The 25,183-nt window shown below is 40.6% G+C and overlaps 1 protein-coding gene across 1 annotated transcript in view; it reads left to right on the top strand.

Moving 5' to 3' along the window:
* The window catches only part of LOC103033543 (receptor tyrosine-protein kinase erbB-4), a 555,493-nt gene that overhangs the window by 272,262 nt on the left and 258,048 nt on the right, over window positions 1-25,183 (top strand). The window contains exon 2 of the mRNA XM_022680070.2: window positions 1,383-1,534. Coding sequence (XP_022535791.1) covers window positions 1,383-1,534 — 152 coding nt within the window. The remainder of the gene's footprint in view (window positions 1-1,382; window positions 1,535-25,183) is intronic.

Genomic DNA, 25,183 nt, shown 5'->3' on the forward strand with positions numbered 1-25,183 from the left:
GTCTGCGGGTGCTGAGGAGAGGGTGATGGGTGGAAATGGCCGTGTTTAATTACTTGTCAGGTTGGCTCGGTGGTGACGGCCCACAGGATCAACTCTAACGTTTTCAACCAAACGCCGGACTTGTCCTCAAACTTTTGAACTAGGCCTCAACACACATAATTCTATTATCACTCACTGCACTGTCCACTGTGGGTGGTAATATTAGCTATCTATGAAATATCCCTGGTATGTCCCATTCACTATCAGTCCTCACCCCAGCTGGGGTACACCTTATGATCAATTTACAGACTGGAGTCCCATGACTTTTGGCATAATAGTGAATGTAGTCCATTAGGCATTAAGTAGGAAAATTTGAGATCTATTGCTCTAAATAGAGACTGTTATTCCAACAACAGCAAGACACAATTCTGTTTAATAGCTTTAATTTTAGAAGAAATAATGAATGAAAGAAAATGAAAGAAAAAAAGAAAGAATGGAGGGAAGGAAGGAAAGTAAAGAATGAAGGGGAGGAAATTAGGAAGATAAGAGGGAATTAAAATACGAAGGAAGGAAGGAAGGAAGGAAGGAAAGAAGGGAGAGACAAAGAGGAAGGAAAGTAGATTGAAAGGAAAGAAGGAAGGAAGCAAAGAGGAATGGAAATGAAATAAAGAAAGGTATTAACTGAGGAAGGAAGAAACCAAGGAAGGAAAATAAAGAATAGAGGGAACGAAAATAGGAAGAAAAGAGGGAATGAAGATAGGAAGGAAGGAAAGATGGAAGCAAGGGAAGTAGGAAGGAAGATTGAAAGGAAAAAACGAATGGAAATGGAAGATAGGAAGGTAGTAACTAAGGAACAAAAGCAGGAAGGAGGGAAGCAAGAATAAAAAATTGAGGGAAGAAAAATAGGATAAAAAGAGAGAACAAAGATAGGAAGGAAGGATGGATGAAAGGAAGGAATATAAAGAACATAAGGAAGGAAAATAGGAAGAATTTAGGAAATTGAGATAGAAAAAATAAAAAAACGAAGGACAATAGAAAGGAAGGAGTGAATGAATGAAGAAAGGAAGATAGAAAGGAGGGAAGTAAAGAATTTATTGCAAATTAAAAATAAGTGCAGAGTGCAGAGTGGAAAGAAATAGAAAAAGAAAGGGTTGGAGAAAGGGTGAATGAAAAAAGAAGAAAAGAGGAAGAGAGCAGGTACCCGGTACTTTTTGGTGCTATTTTTATTATTATTATTATTATTTTTTTCACATTAACTTTCAATGAGAATTACAGAGGTTTCTTCCTTGTGTACAGTTACCATCTCATATATATAGATTAATATATTTATATATTGGCCGGCTTTCTAAATAGCTCTCTCTCTCTCTCTCTCTCTCTCTCTCTCTCTCTCTCTCTCTCTGCAGTGTGCACTGGAACAGAAAACAAACTGAGCACCCTCTCGGATCTGGAGCAGCAGTATCGGACCCTGAGAAAATACTACGAGAACTGTGAGGTGGTGATGGGGAACCTGGAGATCACCAGCATCGACCGCAGCAGAGACCTCTCCTTCCTCAGGGTAGGAACTGCAGTGATTTTCAGTCATTTTTAGAGATCAAAAACTGCTTTTTATTTGAATGAAAGGCCCAGATTCAAATCTGACAAAAATCTCACTACAACAACAGGTGAACATGAAATGAGGAGTAAAATAAAGACATTTACAGTAGCACAAACTGGGCCCTCTCTGTGATCTACAGGGGTTGGACAATGAAACTGAAACACCTGGTTATAGACCACAATAATTGATTGTGGTGACGGACAGTTCTGGTGGAAACAGGAGAGTTGAGGTGCACACTGAATTCTGTCGTGATTTGATCAGCCGTGGTTTTATGTTTTTTGGATACAATCCGGGTTAGCACCCGAACATCCCTTTCAGACAGCTTCCTCTTACAGCGTCCACAGTTAATCCTGTTGGATGTGGTTGGTCCTTCTTGGTGGTATGCTGACATTACCCTGGATACCGTGGCTCTTGATGCATCACAAAGACTTGCTGTCTTGGTCACAGATGGACCAGCAAGACGTGCACCAACAATTCGTCCTCTTTTGAAATCTGGTATGTCACCCATAATGTGAAAACTGTGCTCTTACCCTGCTAATTGAACCTTCATAATGAAGATTGGCCACCAGGCTGCTCCAATTTAGCCATGAAACCTGCCACACTAAAATGACAGGTGTTTCAGTTTCATTGTTCAACCCCTATACAATTTTTGAGGTAATCTGGTGTTTGACCTCTTCAGCTTCCTGTTGGCCCACAGATTTTGCTCCCATGTCAGAGAGAGGTGGGGGAAACCTTGGAGGAGGAGTAATGGGCCATCAGAAGAAGGTCATGCACCTTTTCTTGTAGAAATACTGATGTGAGAAAAAAAAATAGTAACGGAAAGAAAAAAACTGCTGGGTGTCTGGTGTATGTTTGGACATGGCTGGCGACCCCTCCTGACCTGCCTTTCAACTGCAGCCACTGGATGGCTGGTTTTTACTCAGCCGTCACCGGCTAACTCCAATTGATTTTAGTAGGCGGTGGGGAGGGTAGATGGCGAGGTCCCACTGGGCCGTAATTCTAGCTGAGTTGCTAACACCCTCACGTTTTGGCTGGAGGCTGTCGGCTCCCGCAGCGCCGTCCACAAAGCTGAGGTCAGGATTCGGGGGCTGGATGTTGGGGCGGGGGGATGGTGGGTTGAAAGGGTACAGTACACGTTATGTATTTCAGTAATCATCGAATACCCCCCAGTGGTTTCAGAGCTGAGTCCTTAGGAAACCCAGCATGGGTTACGCACCTGATTCAGCTGGTTAGCTGATTTCCCAAACCGTGATGAGTGGAATCAAGTATGTTGGAGTGAGCAAGGCCAGTGCGGTGCGGTGAAATGCTGGGTAGGGACTGGAGATTTTTGCCATGATAGACAGTTTTTTTATTTTTCTGCTGTGTTTTTAACATTAAACGTGCCAAATGGATTCTATGGAATGATATAAGACTAATTTGAATGTATTTCCCAAAACACAATCCCTAGGAATGGGTTGGGAATTGCTAGAATATCATGTTTAATAATCTTCCATTGGTTCCTTATCAAAGTGAGGATGCCTACCAATGGGAAATAATGGGAAAGATGCCTACCAATGATCTAAGGAGTTAAATAAAGACATTTACGATAGTAAAAACAGTCCTTTCTATGATCTAGGCCTGAAACCAGGCATGCTCTGGAGGTACATTTGAGTGATATAAGACTAATTTGAATGTATTTTCCAGACGAAAATCCCTGGGAATAGGTTGGGAATTGCTAGAATATCATGTTTCATAATCTTCCATTGGTTCCTTATAGAATTGAAAATGTTACTTTTTTATTTTATTTTTTGAAAGAAAAGAAGAATGAAAATGAAAGACAGAAAGGTAGTAACTAAGGAACAAAACCAGAAAGGAAGAAAACAAGGATAAATAGGAAAGGATAAAAAAGGAAGGAAAATAGGAAGGAATGATTTTTTTTTTTGGCATGTTCTTTGGTATTGCTCCAAACTAACCTTCTATAATCTTTATTTTAAGTTTTTTCATTCATGCTACAAAACAAGGTGTGGATGTGTGGTTCACATACTTATACCATAACATTATTATGAATTCATAAAGCTTTATAAACATGCCTATACATATGTATTACACCTGTATTACATCTGTATTATAGCCATATTTACTAGTCATTATGAAATGTGATCATAAGGCAAATTTTGCTGTGTTTATGAGACCTTTTATGTCAATACCCAGAAAATAACCTCAAAAAAGCTGCCTACTGTTGCTATATATACTTATAACCAGCTTAAATGAATGCATTGTTATACACTTTAAGTAAAGTGGCATACATGCATCGTGGGAATATATTATTAATAGTAACATTTGATTGGTACTGTAGATTTATGCATTTCAGATGTTACAGTAAAGTAGACCTGTTGTCTTTTTTTTTTTATTAAGATGTGAAGTAGCTTCCTTTTTTGTCCTCTTAAAACTGCTACACTTTTTTGCGCATACTTCTTTCATTCTTTAATCATTGCAGGTTTTTGACCTTGTCAGGGCGATCTGTTCTGAAGAAAATCCCCTCTGTGAGGGTTTTGTGTGAATTTGGATCTTCTGCGCTGGAAGCACCTAACTCTCCCCGTGGTCAATTCATTAATTTAGACTTTATGTCGCAGCAGGACTCCGTGTAGTCGCATTGCCAAGTTACACATAGCCGTCAGAGGAAGGTACAGGCTGCGCATAATTTCTGAGACCGAGGGAGTCGAAAAACACTTTGGAGAGGAAGAGCTCTGGGCAAAGTGTTCCATAGCAGACACGAAAGTATACAAGATCAATTTCACATTAGATTAGATTTCTGCATATTATCTGACACAATTGCTAACTCCATGCTGCTAAAGGTAATAGGATGCGACAGAACTGCCATGAAGAGGCTCGTCCTCCTCTCCTGTGGAATTTAAAGTGATCAGAGATGGAATAAATGCTGCCAGTCTACGTGAGATCTTACATTTCCATCTGACCGGCCACTTTATTAGAAACGTCTGCCTTGGAAAAGCTTGACCTTGCTGGTGTTCAGTTATAGGTTATATTCACAGATCAGGCAGAAGTGGCCCAAATCTGATCTTTTACAACACATATAATAAAAAAAAAAAACAGTCACAAAAAATATGCATTGAATCCAATATTTTCATTCAAATTTTATGCTCTGATTTGGGTCGCTTCAATTTGTTGCAATGAATTGAGTAATGCGACTCTGTCTGTACGGCTAGATAATAATTTATAAGACTTTTATGTCAAACAGGAGGAAAGGGGAAAAAACAGACTGCAAAGAACAGAGAAAATAGAGAGAAGCAGTGACTTGAAAATCGAGAAAATTGAGAAAACAGAGCTCAGAATATTTGGACTAATCTCTCATTTCCAGTTATATTATTAGGCTTGTTTCACAGCCGTGCAGTGTTCCTAATGAAATGGCAGAACACAGCTACAAATCAAGGCTGCATCTATGGCGTCACATCACTGTGGACGAGACCGTCCGAGTCCTCTGTCTGAGATGAAGTTCATTAGAAACCTGAATAGAATAGAACTAAATAGAACTAAAGCTAGTGATGAGCTAGCTAACCTTAGCAACGAGCTAAATTACAAACTAATGTTACCAGGAAGAGAACTAATGCAAGCAATGAGCTAGCTAACTTTAGTGATGAGCTTGCTAACCTTAGCGACGAGCTAGCTAACCTTAGCGACAAGCTAAATTACACACTAATGTTACCAGGAAGAGAACTGAAGATAACAACGAACTAGCTAACATTAGTAATAAGCTAGCTAACCGTAGCAATGAGCTAGCTAATCTTAGCAATGAGCTAGCTAAAATTCTAATAGCACCGGGGAGAGAACTACCATTAGTGACAAGTTAGCTAACCTTAACGACAAGCTAAATTACACACTAATGTTACCAGGAAGAGAACTGAAGCTAGCAACGAGCTAGCTAACCTTAGCAGTGAGCTAGCTAATCTTAGCGACAAGCTAGCTAAAATTCTAATGTTACCGGGGAGAGAAGTACCATTAGTGATGAACTACCATTAGCTAACCCTGGTGATGAGCTGTTTGAGAACAAATTGTGATAGTTTGTACAAATTAATGAAATTTGAAATTTTATTTTTAAATTCTAATCTGGTCTCTGTCTTGGACTTGGTCTCGGTTTGTCCCGGTCTTGGTCTTGATTACAACACTACTAAACACTAATCAATCCACCTGGTCAGTATTAGTGGTCAGTATCTGGCAATAAAGCCACTTTTATGAATAACAATGAACTCAATTCTCATTTTTTGATGCCGTTGGAGATTTATTTATATGTATAGTGTATGTATACGTGACAAAAATTAAATCAAATTGTCATGGGATACCAGTATGTGCATTGTCTCAATGGTTACCGTAAGAACGACCACACCTGTGAAGGTTGTGAGGTGGTATCTTGTGAGATTCCTGCATAATTTCCCTCCCTATTGATTTCTTTTTTTTGCAAACTAGCTTCGGGTTTCTGGTCATAAATTATTAGCTATATTCCAATAGTTCTGTTGTGTAGAATCCAATATAACCCATGATTAATCAAGGAAACTTAAAAAAAAAATCTCTCAAAACAAAATATACTGTTTTATTTAGACATTGCATAACCCCACCTCACCCAAACCCACACAACCCAACCCCTTTTTCCTGGTGGAAACAATAGAGATGAAAATATCTCTAAACCCCCCACAAGGACAAACAAAATGCCACCCCTCCCCTAAGCAGCGGGCGGGCTGAGTGAGAGTGTTGCGTTAGTATTGGCCCCCCGTGGAGGTAATTGACTGATGGGGCTGTGGTTTAGGGGAGTTAGTGGCTGATAAACTGAGACTGATTATGGCCTGGCCTCTGCATCGCAGCATGCAGGAGAAACAGAACCACTGCATTTCAAAGCTCCAAACAAGCCCACCACCCAGCTGCCTCGCACTGCCCTTTCTTTCTGAGAGACTCTGAGAGCGTGGAGTTACAGGTTATTCTCGTGAAATGGTTCAAAGAACACAGGCTTGGCTGCTGACTGTGTTGTTTAACTGTAAACCATAGAAGAGGTAATTATTTATCTATTAAATTATATTATATTTGAAGCTAAAACCAGTTTGGGTTATAACATAGGTATAATAGATTTATAATCAGCTATAATATTAAGCTGATCATTTTTGACCAGAAACCTGAAACTAGTTTTAATCAGGGTTGTAAATGATGCAGGAATTTTAAGAAGTTTAAGGCTGATCTGAACTTTAAAATATAAAGAAAGTGTACCACTTAAAAATAAGACTACCTTTGTATAAAGGGTTTATGAATGTTTTATAAAGAAGTTGTTAATGGTTATTAATTAGGTAGCAAATATTTTAAAACCATTTAATAAGCAGTTAATACATATATAACAACACATAAACAGAAATGGTGACAGTGAGATGAAAATTTGCTTTCTAGATACTGATCTTACTCTGTGTTTTCCATCATTCAGTATTACCCCTGTCATATTAATATATTTGTAATTATTTTTAACTTTTTATTATAAATGAAATTACGAAGTAAACAACAGATCACTGTTGCCATTTTAATCGATTTGTCATAACTGCTTATCAATGTTTTTTTTTTTGTTTAAGGCATTTACAACTTTACAACAATAATAATTAATAATCCAATTTATAAACCATTTATAACTCAGTTATAAGTGTAGTCTTATTTTAAAACAGTACCATAGAAAGTTTGGTCAAAGGTCTTCTTAATTTCTCGTTTCTTCCTAAAAGCCATGCAAAAAAAAAAAAAAAAAAAAAAACAATCTATAAAAAAAGATCCCATTAAATATCAGTATTGATGTGCTGACTAAGACTAATACCTTTAAATAAAATCATAGTGGTCAATTTTGAGGACTACATGTTGTTTTATTTTATTTTTGCTGCACTATACATAAGACAAAAAAGTTAAAGAGCTAAAAAAAAGTAGGAGATCTTAAAACAAGCTGAAAAAGATGATTGTTGGCAATACTTTGCAAAGTATGAGCGAAACTGAAGGGTATTCATACTCTTTATTATATATTGGTCAACAGCTGAAGGAGATCAGTATTCAGGTGAGAGGGAACTAGAGTTGTTTTTAACTATTAGTGGAGGTGGATGTTGTGATGGTAATCTCATAATGTAGTGAGTTATGGTGAACGTAAATGTAGTCAATGAAATCATGTATATATATATATATATATATATATATATATATATATATTTATATATATTTTTTTTATGTTGAAGTCTCATATAATTCTTATATAAGCTCAAGGCAGTTTTTTTTTTACCTTACACAATAAAAGGTCTGGGTCTTTGTTAAAGGTCTTGTTAAGTTCATGTTTCTTGTCAAAAAACATAAATACACTTTCCACGTCAACGGAAGATCATTATAACCCAACAATTCCCATGAGTCACGGAGGTCTTCTGCTGTCAGGAGGCTGCCAGTTTAGCGCAGGTTAATTGAACATGCTATTTGAGAACACAAAGCCAAACAGAGGCCAGAGCACTTCATGTATTTCTGGTAAGATTATTAATATATATTTTTTTAAAAGCACATTAATAACACGCTTCCCTGAGGCTGTGCGGGTGCTGTTCAGGGAAAACTTTCACCTTGAGGAGAGAGCGAAGGAGAAGCCGAAGGGTGAGGAGAGAGATTTCTCCACCTGTTTGCTGCCTCTCTCTCTCTGGGATGATTGAAACAGGCACTTTTTTTATTTTTTAAAGATAGCGCCGAGATTGATGGCTGCCTCCCAAACAGCCGAGCAGCTCCGATGCTAAATAGAGTCCATCTCCTCCACTGCCTGCGGGGCTGATGAATTAAACCCTCCACGAGATTAAAATCTGCAATTCCGTCCCCTTAACATTCCTGTATTTCTCACTCTCTCACTTTCTCTTAATCTTTCTTTCTCTCTCTCTCTCTCTCTTTCTGAGAGTTTTAGAGAAGGTATGGAATGTCTGCTGATGTTTACTCACTTTTAAGAAGAAATGGTCTTCCAAGAAGTCATCAGTCACTCCGTATTGTCTTCCTCTTCCGCAAATGTGTTTTTAGTTTATGTGTGTGTGTTTTTGTGTTTGTGTTGTTTTCAAAACAAGGACAAAATACAAGAATGCCCACCTGCATTATGAGGACACTCCAAAAACAAGGACATTTACATGCATACATGTTGTTTTGTCTGTTTCTTGAACAGATAAATTGAAATTATCATTATTATGAATGTCCTTATATGTATTGCTCTCATGTCTTGGTTCTCTCTCTCTTATTGAGTCTTTGGAGTTGGAATATCATATTTTATGTGGCTGTGTACTCACTTTTGAGTATTGTCTTCCACTTCCGCAAAAGTGTGTTTAGTTTATGTGTGTGTGTGTGTTTTTGTTTATGTTGTTTTCAAAACAAGGACAAAATACAAGAATGCCCATCTGCATTATGAGGACATTCCAAAAACAAGGACATTTACATGCATACATGTTTCTTTATCTGTTTCTTGAACAGATAAATTGAAATTATCATTATTATTAATGTTCTTATATGTATTGCTCTCACATCTTGGTTCTCTCTCTCTTATTGAGTCTTTGGAGTGGGAATATCATAGTTTATGTGGCCGTTTACTCACTTTTGAGTATTGTCTTCCTCTTTCGCAAATGTGTTTTTAGTTTATGTGTGTGTGTGTGTGTGTGTGTGTGTGTGTGTGTGTGTGTGCGTGTGTGTTTGTGTTTGTGTTGTTTTCAAAACAAGGACAAAATACAAGAATGCCCATCTGCATTATGAGGACATTAAAAATCAAGGACATTTACATGCATACATGTTGTTTTATCAGTTTTTTTGAACAGATAAACTAAAATTATAATTATTAATAATGCCATAATATCTATTGCTCTCACATCTTTGTTCTCTCTCTCTCCCTCTCTCTCTCTCTTTTTGAGTCTTTGGAGTGGGTTATATCATATTTTATGTGGCTGTTTACTTACTTTTGAGTATTGTCTTCCACTTTTTTTTTTAGTTTATGTATGTGTGTGTGTGTTTGTGTTTGTGTTGTTTTAAAAAAAAAGGGACAAAATACAAGAACACCCATCTGCATAATAAGGACACTCGAATTACAAGGACATTTAAATGCACATGTTTCTTTATCTGTTTTTTTAGCTTTTTGTTGTAGTCAATTGAAATGATAAGTATTATTAACATTCCTATATTTATTACTCTCACATCTTGGTTCTCTCTCTTTTTGAGTCTTTGCAGTGGATATAACTTTTTATGTGGCTGTTTACTCACTTTTCAGAAGAAATAATTTTCCAAGATCTCATTGGACACTCCCCATTGTCTTGCCTTCCGGATATAGATGATTTAAAAGTGTGTGTGCTTTCATTAACAAGGACAAAATAAAAGAATGTGCACCTGGCATTTTGTGCATTGAGGACATTTTCAAATGATCATTATTATTATTATTGCCATTGATATATTTCTACTTTCTCATGCCTCTCTCTCTATCTCTCTCTATCTCTCTCTTTCTCTATTCCTCTGAGTATTATCTGTTTATGTAGTAAACAGTAAATTATCATGACTGGTAACTTCCGTACAGTTTTCACTGTCAATCATTTTCTCTTTGCTGAAATTCAGTAAACTATTTCTGTTTACTCACTATTCAGAATAAATAATCTCCCTGGAATTTTTTTCTCCCTCCTGGATGGAGATGACTTTGATTTTGATTGTGTGTGTGTGTGTGTGTGTTTTTTTGTGTGTGTGTGTGTGTGGTTCACAAGTACCAAATTATGAATACCCACCAGCATTACAAGGACACTCCGTTTATGAGGACATTTCAGTGTCCTCATAATCTGAATAGCATAAATGTTTTGTTTTAATGTAGTTCTGAGTAAATTAGCATTACCATCTCACTCTCATACTCTTTCTCTCTCTCTCTCTCTCTCTTTCTCTCTATCTCTCTCACTCTCTGAAAATCTGATTTTCTGTTTGTTTGCTCACTATTCAGAAGAAATGATCTTTCAGGATCTCATCTCTCACTCCGTTTTTAGTGTGTGTGTGTGTGTGTGTGTGTTTGTGTGTGTGTGTGTGTGTGTGTGTGTGTGTGTGTGTGTGTGTGTGATCCCCAGCCCACACAATGTGACCCATCACTCCGGATCCCCTCTCCGCGGTTCAGTTCTGCAGTGCTGAGCATTAAGCCGGGCTCGGGTCTGCTGCAGTAGTTAATGAGCTGGCATGTGCTGGTTAATTAGTTGTTATCATTTTCAGGCGGAAACTGTAAATATTTCCATTATCGTCTCATCATCATCATCATTACCCCGACTATTACAGAAGAGCCCGCAGTGAGGGATGATAAGGAATATTAGAAGATGCTGTGTTACCATGGAGCTCGCTTTAGCCTGATCCTTATCTCTCTCTCTCTCTCTCTCTCTCTCTCTCTCTTTCACACATTTTCTCTCTCTTATATTTACCTATTCATTCATGTCTTTCTCTCTCCTTTCTGACTAATGTTTTAACAATTCTTTCTTTATTTCTTTTTCTTTTTTTGTTTTTCATTCTCTTGTTTTCTCATTCACTCTTACTTTACATTTCTGTGTAATTTAAAATAACTAAGATCATTTTTTCTGTCCAAATGTCTGTGTAGTCTATCACATGTCTTTATTTATTTATTTATTTATTTATTTGTCATTATATTTCTATCATATTATCTTTTTTTTTTCATTCACTCTCTGTCTAATCTACCATCACTTTACAAGGGAAAGAACAAAAACTATGCTATTACTATAAAATTAAATGTATTTGGGGCATTCTGTTGCTGCATCAATCATGAAACACTTTGAGTTTCAGTCAAGTGCACCTTGAATACACCTTTTCATTCAATGTTTTACTTTATCTAATTATTTTTTATTAATTTATTTTTACATTGTAAACGTAATATTAAAGACACAACAACAATTAATTGACACCAATTAATAGAATTATATAGTAATTCCCTGACTTAAACCTGATTATTTGAGCTTTACAGTGTGAAGGAAAAGCAGTGACTATTGTTCAGCACCTCCAGGAACTCCTTCAAGAGGCTGAGTTTTGGTCACTCTACATCATAAAGACACTGAGAAACCAAGAGTATTTTCTTAGAGGCTTAATGAATGCACCTGCTTAGAAGAATCTAAAGTTTAAGACTTTGTATTCACTAAGTAATTCTGCATGTGTTCCTGTATAGCTTTAATATAAAGTCAAAGTCAAAGTGGTTTTTATTGTCATTTCAGCTATATACAGAGTACACAGTGAAACGAAATAACGTTCCTCCAAGGACCATGGTGCACATAAACACAGTGTAGACAGTACAAAAGTGCAGACAGACAATACAACACAATACAGACAAAGAATAATAAATAACAAGACAGTGTGCAAATTATGCAGTGTGCAAAAAGTGTGCAAAAAAGACCAGTGAGGTAGTAATTACCTCTATTACACAGTGTGCAATAGAGTCCAGTGAGGTAGTAGGGTTTTTAGTGCTTTCCATTTTCTGGGGTAAGTGGGGTATGAGTGTGTGTGCATGTACAGAAAAACCATCAGTTCAGTCTCTGCAGTTGAGGAGTCTGATGGCTTGGGGGTAGAAGCTGTTGCAGAATCTGGTCGTGCTGGACCGAATGCTGCGGTACCTTCTTCCCGAGGGCAGGAGGGAGAACAGTTTGTGTGAGGGATGGGTGGGGTCATTCACAATGCTGGTTGCTTTGCGGATACTGCGGGTGGTGTAAATGTCCGTGATGGAGGGGAGAGAGACGCCGATGATCCTGTCAGCTGTCCTCACAATACGCTGGAGGGTCTTGTGGTCAGAGACGGTGCAGGTCCCAAACCAGGCAGTGATGCAGCTGCTCAGGATGCCCTCAATGGTCCCTCTATAGAAGAGTGTGAGGATGGGTGGAGGGAGACGGGCCTTTCTCAGCTTCCGGAGGAAGTAGAGACGCTGCTGGGCTTTATTGGCTGTAGAGCTGGTGTTCAGGGTCCAGGTGAGGTTATCTGCTAAGTGGACACCAAGGAACTTGGTGCTCTTAACAATCTCCACAGAGGACCCGTCGATGTTGAGTGGAGAGTGGGTGTGTTGTGCTCTCCTGAAGTCAACAACCATTTCCTTTGTCTTGTCCACATTCAGGTGAAGGTTGTTGACTGTACACCAGTCTGTCAGCCGCTGCACCTCCTCTCTGTATGCTGACTCGTCGCCTTTGGTGATGAGACCCAGTACGGTTGTATCATCGGCGAACTTGATAAAGCTGTTAGAACTGTGTTTTGCAGCACAGTCATGAGTCAGCAGGGTGAACAGCAGAGGACTCAGGACACAGTGTTCAGTGTGATGGTGCTGGAGGTGCTGCCCCCGAACCGGACTGACTGGGGTCTCCCCGTCAGAAAGTCCAGAATCCAGTTGCAGAGGGGGGTGTTGAGGCCGAGCGAGCTTAGCTTCCTGATGAGGTTCTGTGGGATGATGGTGTTGAATGCTGAACTGAAGTCTATAAACAGCATTCTGACGTAAGTGTCCTTCTTCTCCAGGTGGGTGAGGGAGAGATGAAGGGTGGTGGTGATGGCATCGTCCGTGGAGCGATTGGGACGATACGCAAACTGCAGGGGGTCCAGTGAAGAGGGCAGTCGTGTCTTGATGTTCCTCATGACTAGCCTCTCGAAGCGCTTCATGATGATGGGTGTAAGTGCAACGGGACGGTAGTCATTGAGGCAGGACACTGTGGACTTCTTCGGCACGGGAACGATGGTGGTGGACTTGAGGCACGTTGGGACAGTGGCGCTGCACAGGGAGATGTTGAAGATGTCCGTGAGAACATCTGTCTGCGCACTCCCTGAGCACTCTGCCAGGGATGTTGTCTGGTCCTGCAGCTTTTCGTGGGTTGACTCTGCGCAGAGTGTTCCTCACATCCACTGCAGTCAGGCACAACACCTGCTCGTCCGGCTTGGGCATGGTCTTTCTCGCCATCGTGTTGTTTTGTGCCTCAAACCATGCATAAAAGTTGTTCAGGGCATCAGGGAGGGAGGCATCACGTTCACAGGACGGTGGCATTGTCCTGTAGTTGGTGATTGCCTGGATGCCCTGCCACATACGCCGCGCGTCACCCGTGTCCTTGAAGTGGCTGTGGATTCTCTGGGCGTGTGCGCGCTTTGCCTCTCTGATGGCTCTTGACAGGTCGGCTCTCGCTTTCCTCAGGGCCACCTTGTCACCCACTCTGAAGGCGGAGTCGCGGGTCCTCAGCAGCGCACGTACCTCAGCAGTCATCCAAAGCTTCTGGTTTGGGCGTGTATTGATGGTCTTGGAGACAGTGACATCATCAATACACTTGCTGATGTAGCCAGTGACTGATGCTGCATACTCCTCCAAATCAACAGAATCGCCTTCAGTAGCAGCCTCCCTAAACATGTCCCATCAGTGCACTCAAAACAGTCCTGAAGGCCAGGTTTTCACCTGCTTCTGAACTGGTCTGGAGCGTCTGATGAGTGGGGTGTATATTGGAGTCAGCCAAACACACATGTGGTCCGAGAAAGCGAGGTGGGGGCGGGGCTCCGCCCGGTACGCGCTGGGGATGTTTGTGTAAACAAGATCCAGCACGCTCGCTCCTCTCGTTGAAAAGTCCACATGTTGATGGAATTTAGGGAGCACTGACTTGAGATTTGCGTGGTTGAAATCTCCGCCGATAATAAACAGTCCGTCTGGGTGTTTGTTCTGCAGATCGCTGATAGACCGATAGAGTTCACACAGAGCCTCTTTAGCATTAGCACCAATGCTAGCGCTGGGTGGGATGTAGACAGCAGCTATTAGCACGGCGGAGAACTCCCGTACTAAATAAAAAGGTCTGCACTTGACTATCAGGAACTCCACCAGCGGAGAGCAGTGTTTGGCAACAGTCACAGCATTGTTACACCATTCCGTGTTGATGTAAACACACACGCCTCCACCGCGGGTCTTCCCGGATAGAGCCGCGCTCCTATCCGCTCTGAACGTGGTTAGCCCGGCTAGCTGAATGGCGCTGTCCAGAATGTTGTCGTTCAGCCACGATTCCACAAAAACCAAAGCACAGCAGTCTCTGAACTCATGTTGGGTAGTTCGCTGGAGTCGGATGTAGTCCAGTTTATTGTCAAGGAAACAGACGTTTGCCAGAAAGAGCGATGGTATAGCCGGCCGGCTAGGACTAGCCTTTAGCCTCGGCTCTCTTTCCGCGCTTCCGCTTACGCTCGCACCGCTTGCGATGGCACTTCCGCTGGGCTCCGGCGTCAGGAAACACCGCGGGCTGGCGGTCTGGGTCTCTTAGCAGGCTAAGCTCAAGTAGTGTCTGCAGAACCTCGTCCGGTAGCGTGTTTTCTGGCTGATTTCTCCACTGTAGCAGGGTCTGGCGGTGGTAGAACATGTGCACGGGTGTTCCGATGCACATATTTGCAGGAAATAAACGGAAAAAAGACAAATAGTAACACAAAAGCACCATTTAACGGACCCGGAGCGGCCGCTGCGTGTTAACGCGCCGCCATCTTCGGTATAGTCTTCAATATTAAATTTACAATGTTAAAAACATCATTAAAAGAAACAAAACACTTTGAATGATAAGAGGTGTGTCCAATTTATTTGACTGGTACTGCAATTCAACACAATGTAAAGAACAAATAACAAACTAACGTAATGTGAAAAACATAAAAATCATAAAAAATGGAGAAACAATGTTTTTGCTTGGCAGTGGTTATATATAGATATGGCCTTAGGTTGCATTATGGATGGTCATTTACATTGAAAATTTAAAACAAAGAAATTTAAACCAGCAGCCTTCACCAGACGCAGTCCCAGCTACAGCCCAGAGGAGTGGAAAAAGGTCTCTAGCAAAATAAATAAATGCCACGACTTCCAGAAGGCCCGACATCCACTTTATATGAATCACACAGCGAGAGCTGAACTGTACCAGTAATAAGAGCATCACTACACTTATAACCAGTACCAAATCAATTGCATTTGCCCTTTACAAGTATTAAATGTCACTGTATTTAAATATGACAAAAGCGCTGGGCTTGTGTAAGCGCTGCGTTTTTCTCTCGCTGCCTGAGAAATATCACAGTGACAGCTGAAGGACACGCACTCTTTAGCAAAGGCACCACGGCACTGCTAGGCTGAGAGATCACTTCAGATCACTCACTGAAGAACTATTCTTAGAGCAGGTCCTTCACACTTACACTCACACACACAAACACAGTGCTACAAAACCATATATATATATATATATATATATATATATATATATATATATATATATATATATATATATATATATATATATATATACAGAGAGATAGAGAGAGAAAGAATAAGAGAGATTTCTACTAAATATAAAACACTATTTGACCCTGACCCTGCTGACCCCAACCCTAACGGACCAATAGAAATGTCCCACAATGACATGATTGCCCTAATTTCTAGTGTTATCAGTAAGGCATTACTTTTTTGTCATTTTCCTTAGTAAAAAATATATCATATAATATAAATATCATCATTTTATTACTAAAAAATATAATGGTTGCTGCCGGCATTAACCATGCCAAATTAACAAACAGGCTAAATAGCTAACAATGAATGAATGTGTTCATACAACCACTCCCTACAACCAAAACTCCACCCACTACAAATCTCATCCCACTGCAACCAAAACCCCTGTCATTACAACCAAAAATTCACCCACTACAATCAAAACTCTTCCGACTATAGCAAAGACACTCAACCTACTACAACCAAAACGCATCCTACAACCAAAACTCCACCTACTACAAGCAGAACTCCACTCACTACAACCAAAACTTCACCCACTACAACCAAGTATCATAATTTTATTACGGAAAAATATAATGCATATAATAAAAATATAATAATAAAGTAGCTAAGTTAACCAATAATCAGGGTAATCAGTAAACAGTAATTAAATTACTTTGTCAATGTAACTATGCCATCACTGCAACTTACATACCAGCTTGCATAAATCTGTTGAAATATGATTTTATACACATCTTATCACACAGACACATACTTACTAACACATAAATCTGTAATAGTAGGCACTTCACCAGTAGTTACTCTGTTATTACATGGTTTTTAATGTGTAACTACATAGTTATTAGATATACTTATTTTGAAGTGGGATCAGCCTTGCTTCCATAACTTCCATTCAATTCATATCATCTTAACATTAGCATACTCGGCAACCTCACTCACAAGATAACACCTCACAGCTGTGTTCACAAGCTGTCCCCTGGATAACAAATTTTAAGAAGCACCAGATTCCATACATTACCACATTCTGATGTGAAATGCCTAAAAATCTATATTGAAAAAGTTGAGTTAATTGCAGTGGGCATTTGAACCTTACAGTACAGTGCTACCTCATTCATCCACAGTGTGTTTTTCTTGGTAAATATTGATGGAAGCTGCTCAGTGTGAATCCTTTGGCAAGTTTTAGCTTTCGTGTGTGTTTGGCATTGATCCACCTACCATTAAACCCTCTCCACTCTCCATAATAACACTAGAGTGTTCCCACTGGGTCTCTATCGTTTTCTTTAGCATGTGAAACAATAGTGGCCAATAAGCTTTTCATTGTTTGTGCTGGCCTTAGAACCTCTCGGCTGTGCTCCAGATATGAAGCTAATTACAATTATACACTCCAAACACTCCACACACTCCAAACAGCGCATGACCTCCTGCTCATTCTCTGTTTCCTGTATGTTTATCTAATCCAGTTAATGATCAACCACATATTATACTCCAAAATAAACCTAATTACCTGATTTTTACATGAGCTGAAGTGATTTATTTATTGGTTATGGTACCTGAGAGTTTACCACAGTTTATTGATACTAAGGGCCATATTTTAGTTATCTGTAGCTCACTGGTCAATTACAGATCTTGCAGCTGGATTTAAGGCGAGGGCATGAATTAATTCTCTTAATTAATAACGAGTGTGTTTTGGGTGTAATGTAAAGTAAGCCAATCAGTGTGCCAGTTGTCATTCCCTTTAAGAGGTAGGTGTGTTCTGACATTAGCACAGTGATATCTTAACAGTGCAACACTCTTGCATGCCCAAGATAGGATTGGGCAACTGACTGTTGACTGTTGTCAGGGTTTTAATCGGTCAGTGGCACACCTTTGATTCCCACCTCCAATACAGAAACATGCCAGATATTTACCTGAACACACCTCTTCACTACAACCAAAAGTCTCCAAATACATACAAAACTCATCCCACTACAACTTCCACAACCAAAACTCCTCCCACTACAACCAAAACTCTTCCCACTACAAACAAACCTCCACCTACTACAACCAGCACTCCACCCTCTACAACCAGTACTCCACCCACTACAACCAAAACCCCTCTCATTATAACCGAAACTTCACCCACTACAACCAAACTCTCCCCACTACAACCAAAACTCATCCTACTACAACAAAACTCCTCCTACAACCAAAACCCACCCACTACAATAAAAACTTTTCCCACTACAACCAAAACTCCTCCCACATTAACTGAAACCCCACCCATTACAACCAGAACTCCACCCACTACAAAACTCCTCCCACTACAACCAAAAATTTACACACTACAACCAAACCTCCACCCACTACAACCAGCACTCCACCCACTACAACCAGCACTCCACCCACTACAACCAAAACCCCTCTCATTATAACCAAAAATTCACCCACTACAACCAAACTCTCCCCACTAAAACCAAAACTCATCCTACTACAACAAAAACTCATCCTACAACCAAAACCCCACCCACTACAATAAAAACTCTTTCCACTACAACCAAAATTCCACCCACTTCAACACAAACTCCCCTGACTTCAACTAAAACTTCACCCATTACATCCAGAACTCCACCCACTACAAAACTCCTCCCACTACAACCAAAAATTTACGCACTACAACCAAACTCTTCCCATTGCAACCAAAACTAAACCTACTACAATTAAGAACCCACTCCCTTTACAATCCTACTCCTCCTACTACAACCAAAACTCCACCCACTACAACCAGTACTCCACCCACTACAACCCTACTCCTCCTACTACAATCAAAACTTTACCCACTACAACCAGGACTCCATCCAGTACAACCCTACTCCTCCTACTACAACCAAAACTTTACCCACTACAACCAGGACTCCATCCACTACAACCCTACTCCTACTACAGCCAAAACTTTACCCACTACAACCAGGACTCCATCCACTACAACCCTACTCCTCCTACTACAACCAAAACTTTACCCACTACAACCAGGACTCCATCCACTACAACCCTACTCTTCCTACTACAATCAAAAAAACTTTACCCACTACAACCAGGACTCCATCCACTACAACCCTACTCCTCCTACTACAATCAAAACTTTACCCACTACAACCAGGACTCCATCCACTACAACCCTACTCCTCCTACTACAACCAGGACTCCAGCCACTACAACCCTACTCCTCCTACTACAACCAAAACCCCACCCACTACAATCAAAACCCCACCCACTACAATAAAAAACTCATCCCACTACAACCAAAACTCCTCCCACTACAGCAAATACATTATCAACCGACTACAACCAGAGTGTGTGTGTGTGTGTGTGTGTGGTGGACAGGGGTGGTCACAGGAGGTTGCTAATGGGTCGTATAGGTGATCTAGTGATGACCTGAGACTGACCTCAGGTCAGAGCGAGTAGAGTCAGGAGGGAGTGTGCCATGTCTGATAGACCACCATTAACTCCCAATTTAAGATCTTTAAGGTTCTTACCCATTATAACCGTTGAGCCGAGGGTCCGGTACGGTTCTGTCAGGCTCTGTATCTTCATATCCACTCCACCGTCAGTGTGCTGATGGGCTCAGTGCGGCGGAGCGTCACGCCGGGCTTCATTTCTCCACTCTGTAATGGAGGAGTTAGGCTGTGAAAGACGGGCGTCCCCAGGCTGGAGCGGGGGATCTGCGGCGGGTGAGATCAGGGGCGATCAGGGAGCCGTTTCCTCCGCCCTTCAATATTAATGAAGACTGATGAAGTGCTCCGGACCCCCTGTCTCTCCGCGCTGACGAGAGAGGATTGACACTCGCAATTAGCAAACACTCAAGTTCACTTCCATCACTTTAATATGACACGATAGAGGACATACAGAGAGAGAGAGAGAGAGAGAGAGAGAGAGAGACTCTGACCGAACTATCTAAAACATTTAGGGAAAAGAGTGTGAGAGAGAATTTAAAATGTGAGAAAGAAAGTGGGAATGATACAGAAACAATTTGAGAAAGTAAAAAATGGAGGCACACCTAACGCTACAACCAAAGCTTCTTCCACTACAACCAAAACTCCACCCATTATAACCAAAACTCCACCCATTATAACCATAACCCATCCCACACCAAAACACCTTCCTTTACAACGAACACCTTTCACTACAGCCAAATATCTTTCTACAACAACCAAAACTTATCCCAGTACAACCAAAATATTTTTTCACAACAAACCAAACTGCGCCCACTACAACCAAAACTCATCCCACCACAACCAAAACCAATCCCACTACAACCAACACTTATCCCACTATAACCCAAACTTGTCCCAGTACAACAAACCAAACTGCGCCCACTACAACCAAAGCTTATCCCACTACAACCAAAACTTATTCCACTACAACCCAAACTCCTCCCACTACAATCAAAACCCATCCCACTACAACCAAAACTACTTCCACTACAAAGAAAACTCATCTTACTACAACCAAAACCCATCCCACTACAACCAAAACTCATCGCACTGCAACCAAAACCCATCCCACTACAACCAAAACCCATCCCACTACAACCAAAACTACTTCCACTACAACCAAAACACATCTTACTACAACCAAAACCCATCCCACTACAACACAAACTCATCTCACTACAACCAAAACCTATCCCACTACAAACCAAATTCATCCCACTATAACCAAAACTCATCCTATAACCAAAACTCATCCCACTACAACCAAAACCCATCCCACTACAACCAAAACCCATCCCACTACAACCAAAACTTATCCCACTTCAACCAAAACCTATCCCACTACAAGCAAAACTTATCCCACTACAACCCAAACTCATCCCACTACAACCCAAACCCATCCCACTTCAACCAAAACCTATCCCACTACAATCAAAACTTATCCCACTACAACCCAAACTCATCCCACTACAACCAAAACGTATCCCACTACAACCCAAACTCATCCCACTACAACCAAAACCAATCCCACTACAACCAACACTTATCCCACTATAACCCAAACTTGTCCCAGTACAACAAACCAAACTGCGCCCACAACAACCAAAGCTTATCCCACTACAACCCAAACTCATCCCACTACAATCAAAACCCATCCCACTACAACCAAAACTACTTCCACTACAAAGAAAACTCATCTTACTACAACCAAAACCCATCCCACTACAACCAAAACTCATCTCACTGCAACCAAAACTCATCCCACTACAACCCAAACCCATCCCACTTCAACCAAAACCCATCCCACTACAACCAAAACCCATCCCACTACGACCAAAACTCCTCCCACTACAACCACAATGCATCTGACTACAACCACAACTCCTCCCACTCACCCAACATGGCTAGGAATAAACAGGGTCAGTGTGTGTGTGTGTGTGTGGGGGTGTTTGTGGGCGGAGCCTGTTTGAAATCACTGTTATACAGCTGTTATATTGTCGAGAATTGAAAGCTCCCCCCCCCCCACAGTCCTCTCTCGGACCCTCAGAAGTGTACCGCCTGCTCTTATCTCACCCTGAGAGCCTGTGGGTGATCGTCAGCAGTGCCCCAGATCCACAGAGACCCGCTGCAGGGGGGCACTGCGGACCCCCGCCCCCCCACAGCAGCAAGATTAATGTCGTCCGGCCCTTTATAAGAAGTGCTGCTTTAGGAGTCAGTGGGAGGCGGATGGAAAAGAGAGCAGGGGAAGTGTTTGTGTGACTGTGTGTGTGTGTGTGTGTGTGGGTGTGCTTGGGAGGTGTTATAATGGGCAAACAGTGTTACTACAGATAACTGGAAGTGTGCCACAGCAGCAGCATCTAAATGCAAAGGTCCCGAGTGTTGATGTTTAGGGTTTTTCAATGAGCGAAAAACTGTGTGTGTGTGTGTGTCTGAGAAATTTAAAGCCCTTTACGTTTGATTGACAGATACATTTTCCTGCGCTCGCTCACCCCGACCTTCAGCAGGACCATCTCTGCTCCTGTCACTCTCCTCCGTTTAGCACAGCGGAGAAGGGAAATGAAGGGAAGACAAAAAAAAACAATTACCTGGATTGCTGCACTTCATTTTAAGGTGCAGGTAAATTCTATGAACTTTATATAATTTTACGAGAAAAGTACATTCATTGATAGAGCGTCTTAACAAATTATTAATTGACATTAGTTAATATAATGTCTGGCCAAAAAAAAAAAAAAAAAATCACCACCTGGATTTAAGTAAGTAAATGATGTGGGGTTGGTTGATGCTGCAGTTGGTCTGCAGGTTTAGGTTCAGCAACAGTATGTGCTGAAAGAATGAGGTCAGCTGACTACCTGAATATACTAAATATAGACCAGGTTATTCCAACAATGGATTTTTCTTCATATTCCAAGATGACTAGAATTCCTGGATTCCTGAATTCATGGAGCTGGAATTCTAAAAGAGAGCAGAGTTCTCAACACATGAATTGAGAGAGAGTTCACCACAGAGTCCAGATCTTAACCACATTGAGAATCTTTGGGATGTGCTGGATGGAGAAGTGCTGCTTTGTGCAGTGGTCAGACTCTACCATCATCAATGCTGCTGCAAGATCTTGGTGAAAAATTGATTCCCCAACACTGGATTAAAATAAATATTGTGGCATTGCAGAAGCTTATAGAAACAATCCCACAGTGAATAAGTGCCACAATCAAAGAACAATCAAAGGTGGTCCAACTCTATTGATAGAGTCTCCCATTCAAAATCACTTGCAGTAAACTACAAAAGTAAGACAGTAAAACTATTTCTTCACCCTCCGTCAGCAGGAATAGTTATCCTACGTAGTGTAAGCTGGGACACAGCGTTCCTAAAGATGCTAAAAGCTCTGTTTGACATCTTCATTAAGCATCGCTATGGCCTTCCCTGCTCTCCCCCGCTGTGTCCTAGCAACAAGGCAGACAGACAGTGAATCACACAGCCATGCAAACAGGTGCAGATTTGTTTACTTGGCTTTATTGGTCAGTTTTGTCAGTTTATGACTATTTTTCATTAAGGGAAATGCTCGCCGCTGTACTGCGTGTACCAGCTCTCCACAGTCATTATTACACTTCTACTGAGTTCTAATGAGGACATGGATGATGACGTAAAAACATGGGGGAGGGGATGCTTAACTAAAATTCAAATTAAAAGTCCATTAAATGCAATCAAATTGAATTTCTATAGTCAAATGTAATTGTTGAATTAAGGTACAGGTATCTGAATAATGATGTTCATTAGCAATAGAGGACATTGAATTTCAATGCAAAAAAAAAAAAAAAAAAACATTTTGACAGGCCCTAAAGAAGACCAAAGGGGAATAGTGGGATAGAGAAGTAGTTAGTTTGTTAGAGGTGTTAGAAGAGTAGGTGTTCTTTAAAGAGCTCTGTCTTTAAGAGTTTTGACTTTTGGTGTAGTAAAACATGATAAAAAGTACTTACCTTTGTTGAATAGCACACCTCTGCTCTCCTACAGTTTTCTGAGATACAGTAATTTTTCACTTTTTGCCCAGCACTGTGCTACGGGGCGTAATTTGCCCTGATAAATCGCTTTTTACAACGTTATTCAGGCTCAAAGTTGCTCCACACCTCCTTGGTAGAATCTGGAGAGCTCTGACATTTAAAATGAGGCATTGGCAACATAAAAAAGTGCACAAGAAGCTTATTGAAAGCCAGTGTTTACATCCTATAACGCTAGCTTTAGCTCCGAACACTGCCATCACTGTACTGATAATGACATAGATATATATATACATAGAGACCGCATAGCCTGCCTCCTGGTGTTTCAGCCAATGCCAGCAGGCTATACGGAGTCTATGTATAAAAAATTATTTATCGAGGCAAAATATGGGCAAAAAGCAGAAAATTACTGTATCTCAGAAAGCTGTGGGAGAGCGGAGGTGGGCTATTAAACAAAGGTAAGCACTTGTTATCATGTTTTACTGCACCCAAAGTCCATTTTACACTGGAGTTCTCCTTTAAAGTTAAAAAAAAAGTGTGAGATGTTCCTGCTCTGGTAATGTTGCTTATATCTATTAGCATGTTTTACATATATATCTTTTTTTTTTATTTAAATATGTAATTATAATGAATGCTTATCAATCGTATGGGCGATCAAAGACCATCTTAGACCATCTAAAACCAGTTACCAGCAGAAACCAGAGGTTTTTGAGCTGTTTTCAGCTCTTTTTCATGAGGGCATTTTAATAGAAAAGGATGAGGACATGACTTTCATAGACATTCATACATGCTAGTGTGTGTGTGTGTGTTACCTTAAAGTGACTGTATTACTGTATTAAACACTCGGCTGATTTGGTCTGTCAGATGTAATGCTACATTACTTTGACAGACAGAGTTTAGAGACGGAGTATAGCCTGTTCTGTTATGAACTGATAACATACACATCTCATATACAGCATCATATACAGCTCTCTCTCTCTCTTTCTGACATGGATGAAGGCCAGGTGTGATGTGAGGTGTGTGTGTATGTTTACTGCAGTTGATTAAAATCCATATCTGGTGGAAAGCATTACCCATCGATCATCAGGTTCTGCGGTTGAAGGAGAGAAGTCGCATTACACAGCAGCGTTCAGACTGTATTAAAACCTATCATTCATCCTGATGCTCAGAATGATCATGTTTCAGATTACGGATAAGCGTGCATGCTCCAGATATTCCTCATACTTCCTGTTTAACATTGTTTTTTAATGCTGTGCTGTAGGAAAGACACTGCCTTTTAAAAGACACTACTGGTCAGATTATTAGACAAAATGCATGTCTTGTTCCGTCTTGCTCCTGGGCTCCCACTAGAGTTGGGAATGAAAAAAAAATCCACAAGCTTGGCGATACAGACTCCAAGAAGTATGTGGACTGAGGCAGTAGAATACGGGTGTCTTGGCTGTGAACCTCGGATCAAAGAACCACAGTTTGGTCCAAACCTAAAGAAATGGGCTTCATCCAGATCTATTAAACCATGGTCCGGTTCATCGGCAGCATGAAAGCACTTTTCTAGATGATTTAGAATTTTAGACTAATTACCATTTAAGGCAGGTTATAATCATCCTTAAAACAAAATACCATTGCGTGTAGTTGTGAGACTTGGGGCCCTAGTTTAGTGATCTATAGCACACCAGTCAATTGCACATGTGCCTTTGGTATTGTGGGGGCATTTTTTTTAAATATTTATAGCCATGTTTATAATGCATTTGAATGCCTTATAATACAGTATGTTATGAATGTGTTTATAGACTCTAATATAGATGACATTCACAGAAAGTCTTACCAAAACTGCTGTTAAATTGTCAGGCTCAGTAAAACAAATGTAAAAAAAACAGCAAAT

The sequence above is a fragment of the Astyanax mexicanus genome, chromosome 11, assembly GCF_023375975.1.
Source record: "Astyanax mexicanus isolate ESR-SI-001 chromosome 11, AstMex3_surface, whole genome shotgun sequence".
NCBI lineage: Eukaryota > Metazoa > Chordata > Actinopteri > Characiformes > Acestrorhamphidae > Astyanax > Astyanax mexicanus.